Here is a 26,526-nt window from a genome sequence, read left to right as displayed (position 1 = left end):
GGGGTAATTCCCAGAATGTTATTGTTACGTTTTTTAGGACAACAAGAATTTGCGGTTTTACACTAATGCACAGGGAAGATCAAAATACAAGTATTTATTTTTAGTAGAGTAAGTGGCACAGGGAGGTGAAATAAAGTTCAGTATCCTAATTAATTCTACCTCACAAATTACGCATCTTGTTTTGTGGTGAGGCAATTTTTGTTGTTTTTGTTCCTAGAAAAATTAATGACAAATCATTGTACGACACAGGATATTGTTTTTGTTCTACATGATCAAAAACATTTGCCAAGGATAAGAAATTAAATATGTAAACTGCCACCTGTAGCCGAAAATGCAGAAACAAAGAAATTTAAAAAAAATAACATTGAAAATCTCAGCAGAAACAGTAGTACTCTGTACACTGACCATGCAACAAAAAAGATGCACTGATAAAACAAATCTTTTTCCTAAAGTAACATTTTTCCTTTAACTTTGCATTTTCTGAGAAAATCTGCACAATACTCAACTCACCACATCCTCAAAAGAACACATGGGTAGTAGTAAGTCCAAAAATCTGGCGTGCCAATTTTGTTTTTGTTTTTAAAGGAGGTATTTTCTGAGAATCAAAAAGTGAGCCCAATGCTACACCATGTCATACCCACTGAGGGAGATGTAGGTGTCAATGTCAAGATAAAGAAATCAGGCAAGACAAATGGATTTCTAAGAATTTACAATGACAAGACTTCCGACAAGATACTCCCAAAATATCACCCTCAATTGATCAGTCTGATGCACTCCCCATCACCCCCATCCAATCAATAATATCAACAACTAACGTCTGGGGGTGAACGACCACTCAGTCATTACCCCCACGATAGCGTGCGATGTGAGCAAGGATGATATACAAGCCCGCAACCAATGCAATTAAAAAATACATGAGCACAGTTGTGAATCCCACAGATGAAATCAAATCTATATTTATGTGTTGTGATATGATACGATTTGAATGAAATGAATCATTATAGCTTGTAGGCATGCATGAATGATAGAGGACAGTAATGATTTTCTTTCATTTTTCAATCTGGATCCGTTTATGAACAATTGGATTATAAGCGCAACACATGTGGATCACATCAAAGCGGGAATAATTAAATTTAAGCAAGAGGAAGATATATTGGTTAATGTTGCGTCAACCTTGAAAAGAATCTGAGATTAGTAAATGGGGTGAAATACAGGTCATTTACTCAATGAATGTTCAACTTTTGATTAAATGGATGCAAATAAATATTCATAGAATTCTATATTGTTGGTATTGTCAAAGGGGTGTATCATGATCCACAATTTTATGCCCCAAGTAATCCACTAACCAATCCTTAAAATGTAACAAAAGATTGTCAAAAGCTGCTCTGTTTTATATATGGATGTATCACAATAGTAACCCAATTGCAGGAAATTGCTTGAATCATACATATGCCAGAAATCCTGCAATTAAAGGAATAATCAAATTGTATCTTATAAAAAGACTTTCTTAGACTGCAAATCCCTATCAAGGAGTTAAACATAAACAACTGGATACAAAACACCTTGCCTTGTTGCAGCAAGAAGTCTTTATAATATATACCCTATGGAGGTTTCCACTCAAATTTCATTGCCAACACTTGCAATAAAACAATACTAGCAAGTCAATATGCATTGTAATGAATTGTTAATAATACATTTGTGTGTTAAGTTGTATTTAAGATTTATTGATTCTTTTCTTTATGCAGAGAAAAGATATATTTTTCAAAAAGTGCTCTCATAAATCTTCCAAAACTAGAATCTTCTGACCCATTTTTTTCAACTGAATCATTTACCTAGCCATATCTATTTGAAAACTACATGATATGAAGAGTTTCAGGTGTAAAATGCTGCATACCCATGTGATGACAATATTGATACACACAGCCGATAGATATATATTTGCATCTGAACTCACAATGCTAGTTTGTGTGGCTGAAGTGTATTTCCCTTTACGCTTTTAAGGTTGGTCTGAACCCTGGAAATATGGAAAAAAATTTTATTAATTTTTAAAAACTAGATCAAAATATCTAGGACCCGTTTTTTTCATTTTTTTGAATTTCGACCAACTTTGAGAAATATCGCGCCAAAAATGGTCAAAAAATGCTGATTTTTCAAAAAAATCATAAAAAAGGCCGATTTTGGCACAAATTTCTCATTTTTGGTGAAGTTAGTCGAAATTCAAAAAAATGAAAAAACGTGTCCCAGATATTTTGATCTAGTTTTTAAAAATTAATAAAAAAAAAATTTTGGCCCAAGAATTTTTTTGTTACGATGCATGAAAAAGAAGTGGGCCAAAAACCATTATTTTTGGGATTTGGGGCCAAAAGTGCCATTTTGGCCCAAATTTAACCTCACAGATGAACTTATCAAGTCTTTGCCATTCTAAATATGTATACTTTTATATACTTTAGACCAACAATTTAAAAGTTATGAGGCCCGAAATTTTCCATAATTCCAGGGTTCAGACCAACCTTAAGTTCCTTTTAAGAATTAACAACTCAAAAATTGATTCAACCTTTTTTCAAGTGGAAAAGGGCTTTTAACAATCCTGTCAAAGAATGCTTTACTATACTTACATAATTTTACACTCTGCAAATAAAAAAGCTTCTTATTTGAAACAAAAGAAAAAGTGTGGAAGAATCAATACAATAGACACAAAGTATTACAGTATCTTACGTTATTGAAGCGCCACTATTGTACTATTGCACTAAACAAATAAAATGAACCTGATTCTGTTGATACATGCACTGTTAGAATTACTGTTTGATCCTACAGTTAGTTACATGTAACACTTCCAGTGTTCACTCTTAATGCACTCATCTAAACAAATAAAAGCCAACAAAGATGCATATTTGGCACTTGCTCAAATGAAGATTGGTTCTTACACATCCTTACAAATCATGCAGTGATAGTTGCTGTCTTTACATGTGCTTTTAGCATTGTTTGACCTTCACACACACATTAAAAAAAAATCAATAGTCAGAAAGTCACGAACAGGCATGTTTGTACTCGATTAAACTGATGGCTATGTTAGAGTATAAACTTTGTGAAAATAAAGCGAAAATGATGCATACTGGGTTTTTTTAATAAGCATACTAATATTACGCCAGAAAAAGTTGATGGTTCATTATATTGTTAAACCAACCATAAAAAGTTAATAAAATCATCCGAAAGTGTAACACACATGTACTTTTATTTCATAACAATCAAACAATCACCACTCAGGAATGTGTAACAACTGCTTCAAAATGCTGCTCTAATATTGCATCCAGGAAAGGGAAGTCAACACGCATGCTGTCAGCAGTAGACAGCAAATAAATGGGAATGTAGGCCACCGCACTTTACTGAAAAATAGAGGCCTAGATTACACCACTTGAAAACATAATCAGCGGTTTTTTTATTAAAGCGGTACCTAGGATGGGAAGAAAAGCACTATTGTCAATAATTGACAATGAAGTTGCGTTATGCAGTGAGATTAATCAAATTTGCTTTTCTTAGTACAATAAATGGTGCTTTTCAAAAAATTTAATCTAATAGAGTAAGAAAGTTATGATAACATTGCTTTACTATTTTTATCTCTTTTGCCAATTACAAGTGTAACGTACCAAAAACTAGGTTGGAATATAGTTTAATTTATTGAGTACTGAATATGCGATATGTTGATTCATTACCACAAATGGAACACTGCGCTCAAAAATGGGTCAACAGATGGAAAAATATGATTAATCAAAGAAAACATTTGATGAAATTATTCTGCATTTTCACAACCATCTATAGAAATCAGGTGAGAGGAAATAAAGTTTAACACAGTGCAACAAGTTAAACTCAATTTACCCTTGCTGAGAAATGGGCGAATCCATGTTATTGTTTACCGGGTCAGAGGTCAATCATTGTCATGCAGATAAATTTGTATTGTTTGGCTCGACCCGGGAACCAATGGGTTTTGTCGCCTTCGCGGGTTTCGGGCGTGATTAGGTGGTGATTTATTCACTGTTGGTTTTGTATTGGACACGACAACAACAAAAATCTTGCGTCCGAGTGTTTTTCAATTTCTCTGTCTTAGGGTAACTGTCCAGTATTGCATAAATTGTTCTTTATAAGGCTTGACTAGCATTCCTGAAAAAAAAAACATACCAAGCTCAAGCTGTCTTCTGTATTAACAGCTCATAAAACATTCAACAATATTTATTTACATTTATTCCTTTGAACCCCTTATTTCAAGAATGTTGTCAAATTTGAAAAAGAAATTGACATCTTGCTTGAAAACTCTGGTGGTCACAACCATATCAAAAAGCTATAGGAATCGTTCATGAGAAACATACAAATATGCCTAAATGTTCTTGATGTGGCCCCTCCCAAAAACAAAAAACATACCAAGCTATTTTTTGTAGCTCAATAAACCATTTAAAAATATTCACATAGACAGTAGCAATGTAATATCACCATGATTATTCCTAATTATTTACATATGTTTGTGTAATTGTTTGATGAACATCTGATGCACATGATTGAATGATCGGTCTACCATTTCAATATAAAATTGTGATTGTTCTTGACTAGATAATCACCAGTGTCGTTAAAGCCTATTATTAAACCAGAGTCATATGTTACTCATCAAGTATATTAAATGTGTGGAGGAATTTAGATATGATTAGAAATGAAGGCTCTATAAATTATGCATCTTGATAAGTAATTACATGGTTGGTTCACAATACACTTCCAAGAAGAAAAAGAATTGATGGTTTTACATTTTAATTGTTCAAAAACAATATGCAAAAGGTTATGAATATTCATTCATATACAAATTAAGTTTTGGCAGTGAATTGAGTTTTATCAAACTAAAATTCAATCATGACACTACAATAATTCATTTAGTACCGTACTTTACAAATCATGTAACAAATTATACAAAATATGAAAACAAAACAAAATATTTTAAAATTGTTGTACACAAGTTGGGGAATGAAAGAGATTTCTAAAATATTTTCACTTGTATCATCATCTTCAAGACAGAAATGTGTCATTTTACACTTAATTCTTCAATCCACATAAACTTTTCTTTATTACCTTAAAGCCTTCACTTTATTGAAGCGCATCTTTTCCCACTGGAGTACTTTCACGTTTTTTTTTTTTTTTTTTAAACTAAAGGGTACTTTAAAAAACATTAAAAGCAGCAACACTTAATTGTCCTTTAAGAGATGAAAATCATAGAACTACACACAAAAAACTCTTTAAACACTCTCACCAAAGTATTCATAAGCGAGGCATGAAAGGTAATTGAAATCATTTAAAAGCATCAAATCTATTTCAAAATCAAATATATTATAAGCTGTGACTTATGCTTACCAATCAATTCCTTTATCAACATTATCATGATATATAAAAAGGGGAAAATATGAACAGGTAATGAGAAAGGAAAAGCCTTAGCATCGTCATCATCAACTCACTCCACCCACTGACTGGGTTCAAATTAAGTTCAAGCAAACAAAAACATGTGTTTGCTTTGCATAAAGCTTGTTGTTCTGTCAGTACGCCATCTACCTGGGGCTGACATCATCTTCATGGATACAGCCTAAAGAGATGGTTCCTTATTAGTGCCACCGTAGTATAATTCATTATTTAGATGCTATTATAAATAACCACTATGATAATTATTGCCCGCCCTTTTAATTTTGCCGATTCATCATGATGTTTAGCGCAAAAATATTATGAGTTCATGATAAGTTCAGGTATGATGATAACAATTTTGTCATCAAAATTTTAGATCCATGAAAAAATTATAAAAAAATAATAATAAAATAATAATAATAATAGTTGCCAGCCCCATTTAATTTTGCCGATTCATCATGATGTTTAACACAAAATATTCTGAGTTCATGATCAGTTCAAGTATGACGATAACTATGTCATCATCAAATTTAGATCATGAATAAGACTTTGCTCATCCAAATTGCTGGTGCTTATAAAAGATCCTAATATAAACCTTACGTCTTTGTTCTATGATGACTGCTGGAAAAAAAAAACCTTAAGGACTCAGATAGCGGCATTTGCAGTATTATTGTGGTACATGAAAGTACATCAGACACACCAAATTGCATTCTGAATACTAGGAATATCTGATATTAAATAATTCAGATTTTTTTTAAATTTGCGATATAATAACAATTTTAAGACAAGTTAGGTCAAAATTTTCATATAGGCCTAATGGATGGCTTTTTCTCCCAGCTACCCAGATACATAACATACACTTAAAATTACACATCATTTGATTATAATTCTAAAGTTTACTTAAGGACATGTTCCTTTTCAAACAGGAATAAAATACAAATCAAAGCCTGGCAACAATGTCACTGCTATTAAAACAAGACACAGGGACAAAATCCCAAACCTAACCCACACAATACATCTGGACCATCAATTCCTGCAACCTGTTGCTTGTATAGGTAATTTACTTTAAACCCATCAGTGCAATATTGCCAAACAAGTCCACACCTGTAGGTCAATGGGTTTCTTCATTACCATAATTGTCAATTATTGCTGCAATTTCTCATTGCATCTGATTCCGCCTCTAAACAAGGACCACTTGCAGACACACTTAACCTCATTTTTACCTCACAGCCCTCAAATTAAACATATATTTCATTTCAATTCAAACCTAATCCTATGACATATGAGAACTCACATCGATATTGCTGTAGAAGTTACCCTGGAGTTAATCCATTTTTGCTTCTTTCTGAATCCAACGCTAAGTATTCTTCCACTTTACACACTGTGAAGATGGTGAGTACGCTCTCAATAACCAGCAGTTATTTTTGCTACTCATTTAACTTGTCAAAGATGTTTCATCATAAGAGTTCACTCGCAGTTCAGGATACACCCAGGTATTGTATTCGCAAACATAAAAAAGTTGAAAATGACAAAATTAAGCCATTTCTCAGAAGAAAAAATTGAACTGGATACGAAATTGGAGTTGGTCATTGTTAAGTGCCAGGCTGGAGGGAAGAACTTCCAATTATCTCTGACAAAATGTAATGTAAGATGCAATCATAGTCAGCATATGACAGCTCCCTTTAAGTTAAAATATTTCAAGGACCACCAATATTGTCTCAATGTTGAAAATATGTTCTAAACTTATTTATATATGGGTGAAGGGAAAGTTACCCGGGGGGGTCACTCCCATTGTGGCCTGTATACCATCCGCGATAATGAAAACGCGTAAAAAGGGTATTTTTTTGTGGGTAGGCACGATACGCGCGTATCGTGTTTAGGGTGTCAAAAACATGAAAAATTGGAAAAAAGGGTAGCAAAATTGCAATTGCTGATACGCGGAAATGAAATTTAGGGTATGAAATTTGATGCAAGGAATAAAATCCCTGTTTAGGGGCGTGTGTTACCTGTTTAGGGTATCGTTTTAGCCAAGGGTTAAATCCTTGTTTAGGGTGCTTTTCAAAAGTTGATTATCGCGAATGGTGTATAGGCCATAATGGGAGTGACACCCCGGAAAGTTTTATGTAATTGCGGACCAACATGTATATTTCTGAATATGTAGCAAGGAGAGGATTGAATAAGAAGCTTGCAGCAACAATTGTTGATTACCTTTATTAATGCATGTGACTTGATGTCAATTGATCGAAGATGATTTGTATTCTATCCGACAAGCATCATGCTTGGTGAGCTACTCATAGCGGCTTGACAATGGCATCATTATCATGATTAGAACATATAAATTGAAGGTTATGTATGGTTCATTGCACCCTTTACATTGCTAGCAAATCTAGATGACTATCATATAAAATACTTGATAGCTTTTGAAGTGCACTTTTAATTGACACATTGACAATGAACGATTGGGTTGAACTGTAATTAGTGGGGTTATACAAAATGTGCAACCATTATGAATGTCCTGCTTGTTGCTTGCTAAAGCAGAAGTAATATTATTTTTATTTAAAATGAAAAAAAAACATTGACCAATATTATTGTCAGTTGTGCTCAATTGGTTGGGAGGGTTCAATGACCTATACATTGTGCAAAACATGGTCAGGTTTGCCTTTGTTGCATCTAAGTGTGATAAGCACCATTCTTGGAAAAGTAGGGAAATCAGGCAGTTTCTTTCTGAGAAATTGGCATTTGTAGGGGGAAAATTATTGACTGATTCTTTGAGTTCACACCACCATCCTTCTATAGGCTTTTCCCGGTTCCAGTAATTTACTAGTTTGGTCCCATCAGAACTAAAGTGTGTTTCCACATCATTGAAATAAATACTGCACATACCAAGTGACAATAGGTATACAAAGGCTCTCCCTGCCATGTGAAGATAAAAAACAATACAACTCTACTATTATTGTCAGTTTGTTAGAAGGACACTGATCTACATCTACATGTAGTTATCTTAGGCCTAGCTTTGAGCATACACTCCTTGGTTGCTAAAAAGTATTTCCATGGAAAAGATAGTAGTGGCTCTATATCAATTTAGTAACACTTGATAGGAAACACTAAGAAACATACAGTAAGCCAAAAAATTAAGGTACCAGTTATGTTTACCTCTTATATCCTAAATAAAGACAGATATGTCATAATTGGAACCAGCAGCCAATAGCTGCATCTTTTAGCTTGAATTTAAGACCTCATTTGTTGAAATTGTTCAAGAAACAAAGATATGATGATCCAAAAACCCAAGGAAGATGCCAATTTAAAATTGCAGTTTGCTCCATTGCGTGCCCTATTGATTTGCACACAATGCGTTCACGAACAAGAGAACCATCGCCGTGCTTCCATTGATTAACACGTTAAAACTAGCGTTGATTAGAACACAAAAGTGCAACTTTTGATTTCGTTTCTTTATTAGGTTTTAGACCATCGCTTCTTCACGACGTTCGCTGATGTCAATTCTCAACCAATTTCAACAAATGAAGTCTTAAATCAGAGCTAAAGAGTACAGGTATTAAGCTGCTTGTTTTAATTTTGACACACCTTTCTTTATTTAGTTATGCAGGGGTGAATACAACTGGTATCTTAATTTTTTGGCTTACTGTATTTCACTACTTTAAACTCAACATCCTTTCTGCCTTTAACTTTTTGGAAGGAAAGAAGAAATGTAGAAAGAAAAATAGGAGATGAACGGGAAAGTTGTTTCCTTACTCAATTTAAACCCCGACTACTCAGGTGCCGACCACTCGGGTGCCAACCACAAGGTCAAGTAAAAAGGGTAGCAGGGTTTCCCCGTTAATGTCTTTCTGTGTGTATTAAGTTTGCAAGGATTATGCAATCGGATCACATGGGATGCATGGACTTGCAATCACTTCATGCTGTATTGTTTTGTATGGTCTAGTGTCATAAAGGTTAAACTTGTTATTTGCACTTTTTGACAATACATTGCATTGCATCAAAAACTTAATTAAAATATTGACCTTTCCTATAATAATAATAATAATAATAAAATAATAATATCTAGCAAGGTTTGGTTCATCCACCCTAAAGCACAAATTTTATTGCAAATTTTACAAAACAATTAATTTTGTGTTTGATATTTGACATGAAACTGCAGGCATCACACCTGTATACCCAGGTGCCATTATGGGTGTGGTTTTGATTCCCTTTGTTTTGACATCCACTTTGTGTTCTTTTTTTATTTACCAATTTTAGTATTTTTAGCAAAGATTCTGAGATTTTGCATTGAAATTTTGTGATCAGTGTAATTAATATCAATTTCTATTAATCAAATTGCTTTGATATCAGAATGACACAATGATTCTGACGTGGCATAAAAAAGGTGACTCGCAAGTGAAAGGAAACTGACAATCAACTACCAAGGACCTAACCAATTGAACTCTTTTGGCACTCATAGCTAGGCAACCCCTAAACCAGCTATGTGATCCCATTACAGAGTAAATCAGGCAAACATTTATTTTGTTTTCCTTTCTTAACTTACACAAATTTAAGGTCTAATTTATTATCCCAAACATACTGCATATAACTAAAAGCAGATAACTACCATTTCCATTAATTTTGAAAACTAGTTGTCAGAGGAATTAAAGTACCGGGTGTCCCAAAAAAAGGTTACATGTAGATTTTTGAAAATAATGTAAGCTAATGTTAACCAATATAAATATCCTTTTCATGACATAATCTATGTACCCTCAACTAGTACCCCTGTGAACATCAAGTTCACAACCTACGTATTTAGTCCGCATTCCACACATTCCTGAGCAAGCACTTTACGTGACATAATGCAACACGAGGTTCATTATACCACCGTCACAGCCACCGTGCATTTGGGCATTTGGCGGGGCACTTGAGTAGGCCGGCCCATATCATGGCAGATGCAGTATTTTATTCTGATAAACAAAGCATAAAACTTGTTCAGTTTTATTTCAAGAGTTTATCCAGAAATGTAAAAATAAACAACAGCGAGTTCAAGTCCAAAAAATCCAAACAAGACCTAAATGCAAAAGATTGTTATTCATTTCACTATGTTGATGACAGGAGATACAGCGTGCAGAACTGCTTTCACCTAAAATGTGTTCTTCTCTAATGACCATCTTCCTTTATTTATTACCACCAAGTGTCAAGAAGTTCTAAAACTTATTTATTTATTTTAAGTGTACAACATTTAATGTTTTAATATTTTTCTTTTGTGCAATAAGTTCAACAATGAAAAATAAGAGAACCATAAAAAGTAATAAAGAAAAAATCTGAGAACAAAGGTGTGCGTGTGTTTAACTTTCGTTGTGCGATATTTTGATGGTTAGTCACTTTTGACACCCCTGTCATCTTGCGCTCATAACTTAAGTTGCTTTTAAGATACGGAATTGAAACTCAACAAACAGTTACGAGAAGGATTGATTAATAATATCTGAAAAAATGACATTGTTTCGTTTTACCATCACAAAATGCGGTCCATTTTCTACATGTAACCTTTTTATGGGACACCTTGTACTTCCAAAATAATGTACACATCTGTCATCTGAGCACATTTATGTTACACTCATTTATTTTTAATCCAAAAGTTCACTTCTTGAAATGATTATGCTTCTAAGATATCCAACTCATTTGACATCCAAATCTTTCACATTTTTTTCTATCAGAATATGATAATATCATATTCAAAAACTGATCAGAAAAGAATATTTAGAAATATAAACATAATTGATTCAACTGATTTCAAGACAGACCTTTGAATTAGGTAAGTGAATCTTTGTTTAATTCTGTATTACAGCTGCATTCACAGAGTTAAGAATTTAAAAAAAATCACTCATGTCTTTCATGACATAATGGCCTGTCATGGTGCAATGTTTCTATGCAAATATTTGCCACGGCTTCCTTACCACCCGAGTCTGTACAAAAACTAAATTCACTCCCTCGTCACTGCAATCAATATGCTTATCACCAGTCATAATTGACCATAAATGGATTTTTTCAAAATCCATTCTCTGAATGCACCAAAACCCTCAATCTCCTGTTAAAATTCATACGTAATTCTGAGAAGTTATTAATTCACCCCACTAGGAGTTGTCGCAGTTGTGATCCACTTGTCTCTTTATACCTGTCCCTCAACCCATCTGGTGTGTCATTGTTAACCGTTACAGCCCTATCCCAGTGGGAAAAAACGAGGGTGATATCGAGACTACTTCAGGGTAAAGTGTCCCCCTCGCATCCATTGGAACAAAAGGCATCAATTCTGATTCTAAACCGCAAACTTCCCGAATCAACAATACAAACTACTCAGTTCTGGGAAAAAGTATAAAACAGCTAACCCAATCTATTTCTGACACATTCCAAGCCTTTTTTGGGACCTATGATGTCATCATTGCATCACACAATGACATCATTGTCCTATACTGGGACTTGGTTTAATCACCCTTGGTCGTTTCACCGTGTATTAGTTATTATATGATTTTTTTTAATTATAGAAAATTGCAATAAAAATTCTGCTTTTATTAGCATAAACAAAAAGACGACATGTACTGACATGCACAAAGTGCACGCTGACATAACAGAAATCCAGTTTACTGACCCTCTTGCAGTTGATTGGAGCTTGTGGTTTGTGCATGTGTGTAACAAATGTAGGGGTGTCTCTGTCTGGGTGTGGGGGTGCACATACATACAGTGTGTAACCAGTAAGAGGGGACGATGAGGGGGCCAACTATCAATATACCAGATAAGTGGGTGTAAAGGCAGGTAAATGGCAAAACACACTTTGTAATTCAGAGGGAAGCAAGGGAGCAAACACAAGTGCCAGCAGAGAGGACCTTCTCCATTATAGACTTCTATAAACATCAGTACATTTGGGAGGGAGGGGCTCAATGGGGACCTTAGGTCTTGACCAATGACCCAACACTGGTGATACCCTAATAGAATGGAAACCAGCCAATGGACCTGAACAAACCCTTGTAACCTTGGACCTTTTTGGTTACATAACTGAGTGTGTAAACCTGCAAGTGTGACAAACTTTCCAAGTGTCTAATTCTAGCATGTAAATAAAATTCATCATATTAAAACAAAAAATTGGACCGTTTGAAATGCACATAATTGCAAATAAATATAAGCACACCTGCAACTGCTCTGAATAAATTACAAATAGTTTCATTACATTTTATGACAAAAGATGTATCAAATTTCAGCATATAAAGAGGGTAGATGTCAACCATCCTTTATTCAGTTGGATAGGATTGTTTCATGATTTCTTTCCCCTTCAATATTTTCATATTCAATATTGTCACTAACACTCAGATAATCATTTCCCCTGGTAGTTTCTCAATAGTATCACTAAATCATCAAGATATTTCAGATAATCCAAAATCCGGGGTTATTTGGGGGTCATTGATTTGCTTCACAGCATTGACTTAATCCACTCACTGACAAACAAATCTTAACTTTATGTTTACTGCATGTTTATTAAATATTTATCCTGTTCTTTTTAAGTGGCTTAGTGGGAATAGCTCTAGGAATTCATTCATTTTTTCCACTACCATATCTGAGGCACATACACACAGATATTATTTAAATTTGAAATTGGAGGTTATATTCGGTCATGACTTTGAGCAGAGTGTGAGCATCACATCATAGCCCTGATTTAATCCAATTTCAGACAAAAAGAATCTTAAGTGCTGACCCAAATGGCTTTAAGACACATTAAGCCGGTAGGATTATTAAAAGTGCATCCTGCTCGACCAATTTTTAAGCAAACATTGGGTCAATCAGATGGAAAGGAAGTTCAAGAGAATGGATGAATGCTTAACATGGGTAACATGTCTAGATTTGTCCAAAATGCTCTCATACGTGATCAAATTGAACTGTGTGTAAAGGTTTCAATTCTCACCTAAAATATCCAGATTTGTTAAAAAATAAACATTTCTGCGATATTTGCATCTTTTTCCTATTGAAATAAAATGTACACACACAAAAACATCCCCCACCACCAATTTAAAACTTAAAACAATAGTGTACAAAAAACCTACAAATGGGGCCTATTCAGCATACAAATGGTAATTTTCGCACAACCTATAAACCATGAGAAAATCTCAATGGGGAAACCAACACTTACAAGTTTCCTCAGTGCAGATCCAATTTCATTTGTCCACCATTCAGAAGATTATAATGATTTCAGAGAGCTCAGAACTAAGGTGCGTTACGGCCGGCCACACTTGAGGCTGTGAATTTTAACAAGTAATGCGACATATCGGGTATGTTTCTGACTACTTTTGTTATGAAAGGAGTTACCGTAGTGGTAAAAGATGATTAAAACAGAAAGTTGATTTAGTAAAATATCCACCCCTGAAGTGTAAAACAAAACAAAATGACTCCTAGATATTTGCATAACTCCCATCTGTCACTATTATAAGCCAATTTCCATAACTCGTTCTTGTATGAAAACTCACCAACACAAGACTTGTAAATGATTTGCCCCTGGTCATTCATCCATTCATTCAAGGGATGGACTAACTTACCTCTGGAGCTCGGTAAAGAAGTGTTTGCAGTTCAAAGTCATCGTAGTACAGGGATAGTTCATCGTATACACAGTGGATCGCATTTCCAAAGTCAATGACCTTTATACCTGATGAAAGGTTATCTGAAATGGAAATTGAAAGTGGAAAAGAAAGCCAAATAATTTTAATTCAAATGTTTAATTTTGTTCAATAAAAATTGTATCACCATTTAGGAACCACAAGTGCACACATGTCTCAGATACACGGTAGTCCTAATTTAGTCCTCAGATATTGTCCTAACATCATGCATCCACAGGTGAATTAGATTACGAAAGTCAAAGTTGGCAACTGGAAAAATGGCATATCAAGACACATGTCTTGTCAATATGTATAGATTGAACAGGAAAATTTAATGTCCACTAACAAAAAGGGAATTTGTCAACTACAGTCCAAATGCTATTATTTGTTCAAAGATGGGGGTCTAGGGTAGGGATAAGATAGGGGCAACATAATATTGGTATCAAATGCTATATTTACAGAAGAATACAACAGTGTTAATATTTGATGTTCAGAGAGTCATTTTCTGCACTAAAGCACATGTTGGTAAGAACTGCTTTGATGAGCAAATTAACAACAAATATAATTTGCCGTATCAATAATCAAGCAGTTGGGAATATGACTTTATTGACAAACTTTGTGACTAATGTGACCCACTTTCCTTCACATCATCCCACCAGATATTTCATTAATACCTACAGGGGTTATTCAGTTGGTTCAATACAATACCATCCTGTCACATATCTATTGATTTATTCACGATTTGATTCCAATAGGAACACCGTGACTTGTCATAAACAACGTAATCATTTCTCACTCGTCAATTTGCTCTCTTTTCCTGCCTTACTCATTTGCCTGTTTCTCATCCCCAGCTGTATGAGTTGAGCAACATCTACTGTCGTTTTGTCAGATCCCCTGTGATTGTTTTGATCATATCAAGAATGCCCTAGATTCCAACAGGAATACTTGCACTTTGAGAGAATTCTTGTTGAATCTATGTCAGATGAGCAAAGTAGCAGAAATTTGAGGACCTGATATAGAGAAAGTCACGCAATGGGATGACTGGAATTAAGTGCACGAAGTTGATGACACTATACCTTGACGTGCCAATGTCGGTTTGTTTACACACCGTTCTGGATCGATGCCATTAGTTGGAATTTTTAACATATATTTAATGGCAACATCTTATTTCACACAATTCCAATCCTAATCTCAACACCAAAAGCTCTCAAATCAAATCATTCCCCTAATCGCTCTGCTAATCCAAACCCTTAAACGAAAAAATGCGAAAACACAAACGACCCCAACAAAAAGGATGAATGTGTGATTTTCATCTCAAGGCACTGTTGTTATGTGAAACACAACCTGATATTTTGCAACACAAAAGAACACCAGAGAAGACGGAAAAGATTATGTGAAGAAGTTCAGTTTGCAGGGGGAAATCAGGGTATCCCCCATTCCTGAAAACCTGCCACTAATTCTACTGCTAACCATTAAAAATTGTAACATTAATCCTACTTGTCAAGCAACTCATACAAAGTTTCTAACACTGGGAAACTTGCAGTTACCCCACCGACCCCTAAGACTCACTGTAGATCAATTTAGTCCCAGTCTTTTGAGCCATAGAGGGCAAGTTGCCCTGCTCCCATAAGTCTTGCCCTGTCATATACCTGAAATAGTGTGCAGTAAGAAAGCAACCATGTAAAATAATGTCAAACTTTTACGGCTAATCATCTATAAATGACAAACTGAATGCTTCATGATTGCCTTAGTAGTTAGATCATATCTTAAGACAAGTGCGGTTTTTAATAGCTTGTCTATTCAAAAGCGTTTTTGTCACCATGGGGTCTCCCTGTTGGTTTTGTTTTGGCTGGGTTTTTTCTCGATGATCGGGGGGAGTAAGGCAGGTTGTATTAATTGCCCCAGCTCAAGCCATATCAGTAACGTCACCCTTGTGAGGTAGTAACTGCGGCGGGGCTATTCCCCTTCTTGATTGGCTGCCTTACGACCTTGCCAGGCTCGGTCCAATCAGATCTCTTGTTAGTGAGCGTCTGGTACTTCGCGGCTTTTTCCCTTTCCATCTCATTCACTTTTTCGGCTGGAGCGGTTAGGTTCGTTTGAAAATAAAATTTGTCTGAAGTGATCAAGTTCGCCTTTTAGAGCTGAATCAGTCGAACTTAGACTGAATTATAAACGGTCAAGTTCGTTGGACTAGCGTTGTTCTGATGGGTTGAAAGAGGGAAGTTACTGCACCGGCGAAGCAGCCGGACTCGGCGAAAAAAGGAAAATCTACAAGGAATACAGAAGATGACACATCGTGAACTGTGTTGGAAATTCCAAGATGGCCTCGGATAGCAGTAGCATGCATGTCTAGTGCCGGTGCGGTGCCTGCAGCAGCTGGGCAGAGCCGATGCCTGATGTCAGGGTCGGTGTCGATGCTGCAAATGCTATGATGCTGCCTCCCACCTCAGGGGCCGCACCGCCCTCCAGTAGTCGGCGTTTCAGCCACTAGAGGCCAAGATATTCACCCGGTGAGTTTAAACAGTTTCAGTAGTTCATTAAGCCCTCCTGTAGTTACTGAAAGGTGAATTCAAATTGGCCATCAAACCGCATCAACTTAAAGTAAAGAATGCAAAAACTGGGACCATTTTGTCATAGCCCTTTCCGTAGCAAAGTTACATATTGTCGGGGATCGTCTTTTATCAAAACTATTTCAGTCATTATTTTATAATGTTATTTAAAAACAAAAACAAAACAAAAACAAAAAACAGCATAGTCTTATGATAGCGCAGTTTGTCTCTACGTGTAGGCCAAATGGCTATCAAAATTCCTCTAAAATTCCACGTGCGATTGCTCATGAAAAATATTTAGGTCAAGTGAAGTATATGCAACATGTTTATGTAGCCTTTCATGGACATGCCTGAGCAATCTTTTCTTTTTAAACTTCTTGTAAATATCAGGCTAAGATAAATCGCCTATCCGACTCTACTCCCGGGGCAATTAACAATACTGCCGGGCAAGCTAATTCATCAGGCCTCTGCCGATCGGAAAATGGGAAATTATTGTTCAAAGCGGCATTTTGACCCGCTGGCTTTACTTTTGTAACGTGGACAAGCAAACAAAATATATTTCCGCACTAATTTCCACTGAAAATGTTATGGAGCGCGGGCTATTCCTAAAAGCATACATGCTAGACATGAGTGGACATCACCTGTTCAGACCGTGGGAATCCACCATATCAAAATAATGTTTTAAATATTAATGAGGTCAAATCGTTTTCATTTACCCCGAAACACGTACAGAGTATATCGCAGTGTTCATTATTGTTGGTACCGTACAAGCACATGTTTACTCTTTAATTATTAATGAGGTCGATCTGATGACGCGATGCTTTTTCCCTGACCCCGAAACATGTGCACGCAGTGTATATCGTATGTAGAATACGACCGCATGTGTACATCACTTATGAATTATTCAGCGCACGTGGGTTTTTCGGGCCGGCGCTGCTCGCCTGGGAGAAGAGTGTCACCTAATTTGCATAGAACATTATATCAGGATTATCAGCCCGTCGAATTTTTCTTTTTCTTCCACCGCACTCGGAGGTTGCTTGCAAAATTATTCATCACAAAAAACAAGATGATAATGAGATAATAATTTAGAGATAAACAGAGAAATAAATAATAGAGTAAAATTATTAACAATTACAAAATGAGGAAATATATATATTAATAAATAAAGATATGAAAGAAAGTCAAGAAATTTACAAAAAATTAAAATAGACAAGAAGGAAAAAGAAAACATCTGCACGCAATAAGAAGGGGGTGCATTCCGCCGCGCGATGACAAGAAAGGATGAAATGAACAATCTTTATGATAGAAAAAACAAATGAAAATTGAAAAAAAAAAAAAAAAAAAAAAAAATTAAAAATTTAAAAAAAAAAAAAAAAAAAAAAAAAAATTTAAATAAAAAAAAAATAAATAAAAATAAAAAAAAAAAAATTAATTAAAAAAAAAAAAAAAAATATATATTATAACATCAACAAAAAAAAAAGTAAAATAAAGTAAATAGAATTAACACAGTACATATATACATGTATAGTTAACAATAAATAAAGGACAATAGATGGGTGAACAAATAGTTAAGAGACAAAAGGAAGGAAAGGGAAAAAAAAAAAAATAATAATAATATAATAATAAAAAATAAAAATAAAATAAATAAATAAAAAGTTTTATATAACAACCAAATAAAATAGTAGTTAAATAAAGTAATAGAATTAACACAGTACATATATTGAAGAGAAAGAAAAAATAAATAAATAAACAAATATAAAAAATTAAAAAAATTAAAATTTAATACAGGAACAAACCAAAATTGGTTTAGTTCTTAAATAAAGACAGGACAATAAAAAGCAATAAGTTCAATATTAAGAATTTAAGTTATCAAAGGCAGGAACAAACCTAAAATGGTTTATTTCAAGCAGGACATTAATTAAAGACTGGAACAAACAAAAATGGGTTTCGTTCAATGGGACATTACTCAGTTAGCTCAATTAAGGCATAATTACAGGAACAAATCAAGACTAGTTTACTTAAATAAATACAGAATAAGTTCAATATTAATGTTATTTATTTATGACAGAAAACAACAACAACTTGGTTTAGCTTAATCAGGACATTAACTAAAGACAGGAACACACCACAACTTGGTTAGTTCAATCAAGACATGCTAATAAAAAGTAATACAGTTCAATCAAGGATACTCAATACAATATTAAAAATTCATTTAATTAATTAATTTAATCAAAATTGGTGTAGTTCATCAAATCATTTAATATGGTAATAAGAATTAAAAGTTAAATATTATAAACCAAAAATTAGTTAAGTTCAAGCACAACATATTCAAAGACAGGGAAAAACCAAAACGGGGTTAGTCAATCAACCCACGATATTAAGAAGCGTTCAGTTCAATATTAAAAACTAATTTAGAAAGGATGGAAAACAAACAAACAAAACAAAAACAAATTGGTTTTATAGTTCATTCAAGGCAGAGTGATAGACAGAGACAAACAAGAACTGGTTTAGTTCTTAAATCAAGACAAGTTTAGAAGAAGTAATAAGTTCAGCGTTAGTATTAAATTATTTAATCAAACAGAGTTTCAATCGAGACAGAATTTAAAAGCATGAACAAACCATAACTGGTTTAGTTGAATCCAAACATAATAGAAAGTAATAAGTGCAAAATGAAAAGAATCAATTTAACTAGGCAATTGAAGACAGGAAAAAGCAAAATTGGGAGTTAATATCATAGACGTAATTAAAGACAGGAACAAAACAAAACCTGGCTTAGTTCAATCAAGACACGATAACAGAAAGTAATAAGTTCAATAGTAAGAATCACTTTAATTACAGTACTGAACAAGCCAAAATTTGTGTAGTTCAATCAAGGCATAATTTATGATAGGAACAAACCTAACCGGTTTCGTTCAATCAAGATGACAATAAAAAGTAATAAGTTAACATGCAGAATTAAATTATTTAATCAAATAGAGTTTCAATCAAGACAGAAATTTAAAAGCATGAACAAACCATAACTGGTTTAGTTCAATCAAAACATAATAGAAAGTAATAAGTGCAAAATGAAAAGGTTCAAATTAACTAGGCAATTAAAAACAGGAACAAACAAAATTAGTTGAGGTAATATAGACGCAATTAAAGACAGGAACAAAACAAAACCTGGTTTAGTTCAATCAAGACACGATAACAGAAAGTAATAAGGTCAATAGTAAGAATCATTTTAATCACCGTAAGTAAGACAGTACGGAACAAGCCAAAATGTGTTTAGTTCAATCAAGGCATAAGTTATGACAGGAACAAACCTAACTCGGTTTCGTTCAATCAAGATGATGATAAAAAGTAATAAGTTAACATGCAGAATTAATTTAGTTAATTAAAAACATGACACGGGGTCGACACCCTATACTATTAACATAAACTTAATACTCTGGCGCTGCATTTTGCGAAGCGGGCAAATGGTATTTCACGAACGCAAGAAAGGGAGTTCGGTCTGATTGGCTAGCAGTCGATCGCTAGATCGCTCAGCGGTGAGCGACAAACTCAAAATGGAGCGATGTATTCAATTCGATTGAAATTAATATTCTATTATTGATGCAGATAAAGAATGTGGCATAGCATGTATTGTTTAGACTTGTGATTTAATTTTCTAATATACGTGTTCCCTTATAGATTTGGAATTCCCAACAGTGGTATACATTAAATGTTTATTTTGACGATCCAATTCGATTTGCTTATAAAAACGTAGTAAAATATACCGCAGCAAACAGCAGACCCGCTAATTATTCTTACATTTCCAGTTAGTGTATTTAAAAAAACCTGGGATTTACCTGACAACAAATCAAATTTTCTTGGAATAGCAATATCATACTGTTTATCAGAGTTAAGAAGGAAAATAAGAAATAAATACATACCATAGCGTAAGTTAAGTTGCATTTGCTGCTGATATTTCTCTTTTTTCTGTTCTGTGTCCCACCTTTTATTACAACAGGTCACCAGGCGTGGACGGTGGGTGATAGCCGAGTATATTAGGCAGCAGCGCGCAATCTTCCACTCCCTGGCGCTGGACAGGTTCTCATGGATGGGGCTTGGCGGCACAAGAGTCAATACATTTAGGAGAGAGTTGACAAAAAAGTGAATGGAAGGGCTGCTCCTCCTATGCTATAAGACACATTGGGAAAATGACATTTTCACACCCCAAGAAACTATGTCAGGCGGTTGACCGTCAAAGGAACTTGACAGATTACCCCATACATGCGTAGGGTCGCATGACCGGTTTATTGTCACGCTATTCTGGTTCTGCAAAGTCCTTTTGACGATCAAAAGTGGTGACAACAGGGTCATTTCACAAGGCCATCACGCATCATGTCCGTTCCGGGTGAAAGGCGGTGGCCATCCTCAATAAGGTTTTCGCCAGTGTCGCGACCAGGTGAAAGTTTTGCCAGCTCTATACAAACTCTTAGTCTAGACTGGTAGTCTAGTGGCCGTTTCATTTCATAAATAAACATTTTACATGAGTTGCACGGTAATTATAAGGGCAGCACTTTTCGAGCCTCAGTTTGCATTTTCTCATCCCATTGTCGGCCTGCAAAAGGCCCGGTTTGAGTTTCATGTAAATGTAAAATGGTTTCACGGTTGGAAAGGCGGGCTGTGCTTCTGATATAGTTACCGTTCAATTGGATAAGGTATATCAGTAATTGGTTATAAGTAGTTGGTTAAACGGCTTGTTGGCATGCCTCGTTCAAATTCAATTCAAAAGATGTGCAAAAGCGTCTAGCAGAAGGCCAGGGCAAACATGTCAGCGTTGTTGTGGGGCACTGGCTCACTTAAGGAAAACTAAAGCAAATTCTAAACCAATCAGCAATTTCAGGGGATATCGTTCAAAAACGTTAGTCTCGTTGTGGCGGTGCATTTTTCATGTTAACATCAACTTGCAGAATGGATTGATGTTGTTTTGTCCTGTTCTTAGTCCACTTACGTTCTGGTTGGATGGCAATGAAAAGCCAAGTGAAAATGAAAGAGTGTTCGGTAAGGCATTTTCATTGAATTCAAATAAAAATAGGCACATACGCTCTTGTGCGTAGGGTAACTAAGAGCAAATGACAGGAATCAACCAAAAAGTGGTTTTGCATTTCGTTGGAAAAAATTAAAAAAAAATATAAAAAAGGTTTTGGGGAACAGGATTCCAAAAATGGTTTCCGCTCAGAGTTCGCTATTGCCGGTGAAGATGGTAATTAAAAGCAGGTAGCTTTTAAAAAAAGACCAACCAAAAAATGGGTTTCTGTTGTTGCGGTGACATAGTTCACTTCAACATTAATAGTTGAGTGAGAAAAAATGGTTCGCTTATTATGTTATTATTCAGTGGAAATCAAAGCGAGGTTGGAAAAAGAAAATGTGTTTTGGAAGTAACTTTTCACAAAGGTCAGCTAAAACATGCTTGCGTTATTGGCATGGTCAAGCATGTTTATTGTGTTGACGGCAATTTAAAAGCCAGACAGCTTGGTCACAAAAATCATTCCAAATGGATGTTGTTTGGGTGACTGTGTTCACTCAATAGGCAATTCAAATGCCCACCCAACCCGCCCCACATGAGTTTTACAAAAAGAAAAAAAAAAGGCGGGGGTTGGCAAGGGTTCAGTATGGAACCCTTGGGTGGCATGTTTTTCAGGGGATCAGGGTCTGGACCGTGTCTTTTTGGTAGTTTCAATGGTCGTGTCCGGAAAATATTTGGAGGTGTGTTGCCCCAAGTGGGATCCACCATCAAAATCATCAAATAATATGTCCAGAATCCGTGCCCACCTTTTGTTCCCTATCAATGGGTAATCTCTGTAGATAGTCCGACTTGTTCGTGCATCAGTGTGGTGCTCTGACCGTTCCAGCTAATTCCGCGAAGAATAAATGTTAATTGGGTGGTATCATAAATTGGCTGTGTGATGAGTTATTTTTCTCTCTGTGCATGTAGCCTAAGACCCTCTGAGGACAAGTGCGGTTTTTAATAGCTTGTCTATTCAAAAGCGCTTCTGTCACCATGGGGTCTCCCTGTTGGTTTTGTTTTGGCTGGGTTTTTCTCGATGATCGGGGAGTAAGGCAGGTTGTATTAATTGCCCCAGCTCAAGCCATATCAGTAACGTCACCCTTGTGAGGTAGTAACTGCTTGGCGGGCTATTCCCTTCTTGATTGGCTGCCTTACGACCTTGCCAGGCTCGGTCCAATCAGATCTCTTGTTAGTGAGCGTCTGGTACTTCGCGGTTTTTTCTCTTTCCTTCTCATTCACTTTTTCGGCTGGAGCGGTTAGGTTCGTTTGAAAATCCCGCCCAACCCACCCAGTTTTGTAGCTGGGGGAGGGTTTGGTGGGTCGTGCCCCAGACCTGTGGTGTTTGGGGGTAGCTGGCCAGGTCTGTGCGCAGTCCCGTTCCGGATGTGGGGTGGGCTGGCAAGATATCTTGCAGCCGTGTGCTCAGCCGGGTATGGCATGTTTTTCAGGGGATCAGGGTCTGGACCGTGTCTTTTTGGTAGTTTCAATGGTCGTGTCCGGAAAATATTTGGAGGTGTGTTGCCCCAAGTGGGATCCACCATCAAAATCATCAAATAATATGTCCAGAATCCGTTCCCACCTTTTTGTTCCCTATCAATGGGTAATCTCTGTAGATAGTCCTACTTGTTCGTGCATCAGTGTGGTGCTCTGACCGTTCCAGCTAATTCCGCAAAAAATAAATGTTAATTGGGTGGTATCATAAATTGGCTGTGTGATGAGTTATTTTTCTCTCTGTGCATGTAGCCTAAGACCCTCTGAGGACAAATGTTCAATGTTACGATCACCTAAGTTTATGAATCACTTAACATATTGACAAAGCATAATCCAAACACTAAATCCTTATCTTTTGCAAAGGACTACTTATACCAAATGCTTCCCAAATCTCTGATTAAATTGATTCACCCCCTTGGGTGCTTAACCATGTCCTGTCCCCCTTGCTTTTCCACTGCTTAGCCAAAAGCTTTCCTTTCATACTTTTGGGCCAATCCATTTCAATAAGACGGTGAAAAACCTTTTCTGAAAGCATGCATGCGTGTGTGTACTTGTTGGTTACCCATAACTTAAAACATAAATCGCAAGCTTCAAAGTTGAATCAATGCCTTGGAGAAAAATGTATGTGTAAGAAATGTCACATTTTTCTGCAGGGAAAATTTTTTGTGGAATGAATCTCACCTTGATATGATATTTGGACAAGCAATGATTGACAAGAATGTTAATTTTTATACATCGTGGCATAATCTATTAATGGGAATAGATTTTCTTTTTGGTCAATGTTTACTCACCTGATCTACAGAGAACATTTTCCGGCTTTAGATCAGCATGGATGACATTTTCTTGTTGTAGAAATCCAAGCACCTGGAGTAAGCGAATTGTAACCTTCCGGATCCATCTCAACTTCTGTAAATTATTGAAAAAAATGACAAAAAGGAGAAAAAATAGTTACAATTGATTCAAATCCAAGATTTAGTCATCAATATTAAATTTCACATATTTGAGGAAAGGTAAGCAAGAAATGGGGTTAATCCTCTAAGCGCCTTGATAAATTAAACACACAGCACTTTTTTGCGTCATTCACCTTGGATGCAGAGAACGGTACATTTTCCCTGATCCGACACGTTTCTCCCCAGCGGGGTTTAACACAGCGCTTTTGACAGCACGGCAGTTGGGAAAGAAAAGTAGGATAAGAAAAAAACTGTCACATAGTTGTGTGTATAAATGTCATTTGAGGCTAGAGTGGATGAGTTGAAACAGATGGCCATGTACAGTTTACATTGCAAAAGAAAAACAAGTGCATCAATGATAGATTGGGTTTAATATTTGATGTTCTGTGCTTACACTTCTTAGAAACTGGATCTAAAATTGCTAGAATCGCATAACCAATACAATATAAATCAATTGAATGGGCCCATCATAACCTAAATATTTACATTCGCTACTTAATACATAAATATTTCATGCTTTGAAATGTGCACTGAGAAAAATAGAACACTGCTACAGGCCCGTAAGTGGTGTGAGCTGGCAAAGTCTTTTGTCAGGGGAAAAAAGCAACAAGTTTAATTGTTTCATTGAAAATCTTGGTCTTAAGGCAGTGATTATGCTGAACCTCATCTGAAACTACTAAAACAACATCTGATTCCTGAGATATCATTTTCATATTGCTGAATAAGTTTGACAGTTAATTTTGCTATATCATGAAATCAATTTGATGATATTGTAGTCATTGTGCTTGATCACACAACACATATATATACTTGCTTTGGTTTGCTTTTTCTGCATTCTCAATTTACAAAGTAAATCACCCAGACACCTAATGAACATGATGAAGAAAAATTGTGTTGTAAAAATATGCTCAGGGAAACTATCTCCAGTTGATAAAAACTTGATATATGATTACCTAGAGGAAAGTAACTTGATATTAGAACTGTACAAATATAATATTTAGTAGATATGAAAAATACCTAGAAATCTCATCTTTCACAGGCGGGTGTTTGATGCGAATTGCATACAAATAACATTGTCTCTGGCATGAAAAGTGAAATCATTAGAATGTAGTAATTTCATATCAGATAGCATCTTAATCAGTAGTGCTGTCTTTAGCAGTTCAGTAAGGAATTGCATGGAAATACTATCTTCAGCAGATATCAACTTAACATAAAGAACTCATAGCAGTTCATGATGGAATTTTGCAGAAATGCTATCTTCAGTAGATAAAAGATTGATTTAGGAGCTCAATGGAATCGCTGTGTGTGTGTGACTTTAGCTGTTTGTTAATAAATTGAATAGAAATGGTTTTAGTAGATACCAGCTTCACATAAAGGAATTATTCAGTAATGAATTAAATAGAATGTTATCTTCAGTAGATAGTTAATTGATAGAACAATTGAATTGCTGTCTTTAGCCGTTCATTAACAAATTCAATAGAAATTATGGAACATTCAGTATATCAGCTTTACATAAAGGTATTATCTAAAAATTTTGTTAGCAGCTCAATAACTAAGAACTTGCATAGAAATGTTACCTTCAGTGAAAAGTAGGTTGATATAGGCACTCAATGAAAATTGTTGTCTTAAGCATTAGGTTTATTAACAAAGTGAATAGAAATGCAATATTCAGTATCAGCTTCACAGTTCAGTAAGGAATTACAAAGAAATGCTATCTTCAGTAGATAATAGCTTGATATAAGAACTTGGTGGACCTGCTATTTTAAACAGCTTAATCAGGAAATGCCATCTTCAGTAGATAGTAGCTTGACATAGAAACTTGATGAAATGCTATTTTTAGCAGCTCAAGAAGGAAATGCTATCTTCAGTAGATATTAGCTTGATATAGGAACTTGGTGAATTGCTACTTTTAGCAGCTCAAGAAGGAACTGAGTAAAAATGTTATAACAGCTTGACATAGAAACTCGGTGAAATGCTATTTTTAGCAGCTCAATCAGGAAAAGCTATCTTCAGTAGATAGTAGCTTGACATAGAAACTTGGTGAAATCCTACTTTTAGCAGCTCAATACAGAATTGCATCTTAATTAAACAGCTCAATCAGGAAATGCTACCTTCAGTAGATAGTAGCTTGACAACTCGGGGAAATGATATTTTTAGCAGCTTAATAAAGAATTGTACAGAAATGCTATCTTCAGTAGATTGTAGCTTGATATAGGAACTTGGTGAAATGCTACTTTTAGCAGCTCAATCAGGAAACGCTATCTTCAGTAGATAGTAACTTGACATAGAAACTTGGTGAAATCCTACTTTTAGCAGCTCAATAAAGAATTGCATAGAAATGCTCAGGGCTGGAAAAAGTGCGCAATTTCCCGGGATCATAGTTAAGATTTCCCCCCATTTCCCACTATTCCTTATGTATTTCTTTATTTAGAACTCAAACAATTCCCTCCAAATCACAA

General features: G+C 35.4%; 1 protein-coding gene across 1 annotated transcript in view; it reads right to left on the bottom strand.

The window, feature by feature from the left end:
• LOC140152797 (uncharacterized) overlaps positions 1-26,526 on the bottom strand; it is a 278,471-nt gene that overhangs the window by 129,388 nt on the left and 122,557 nt on the right. The window contains exons 7-8 of the mRNA XM_072175296.1: positions 23,909-24,023; positions 13,986-14,107 (exon numbers count right to left, since the gene is read on the bottom strand). Of these exons, the coding sequence (XP_072031397.1) occupies positions 13,986-14,107; positions 23,909-24,023 (237 nt within the window). The remainder of the gene's footprint in view (positions 1-13,985; positions 14,108-23,908; positions 24,024-26,526) is intronic.

Source organism: Amphiura filiformis, chromosome 5, assembly GCF_039555335.1.
Source record: "Amphiura filiformis chromosome 5, Afil_fr2py, whole genome shotgun sequence".
Lineage (NCBI taxonomy): Eukaryota > Metazoa > Echinodermata > Ophiuroidea > Amphilepidida > Amphiuridae > Amphiura > Amphiura filiformis.
Note: the sequence above shows the minus strand (reverse complement) of the source record. Positions and strands in the feature narration are given on the sequence as shown.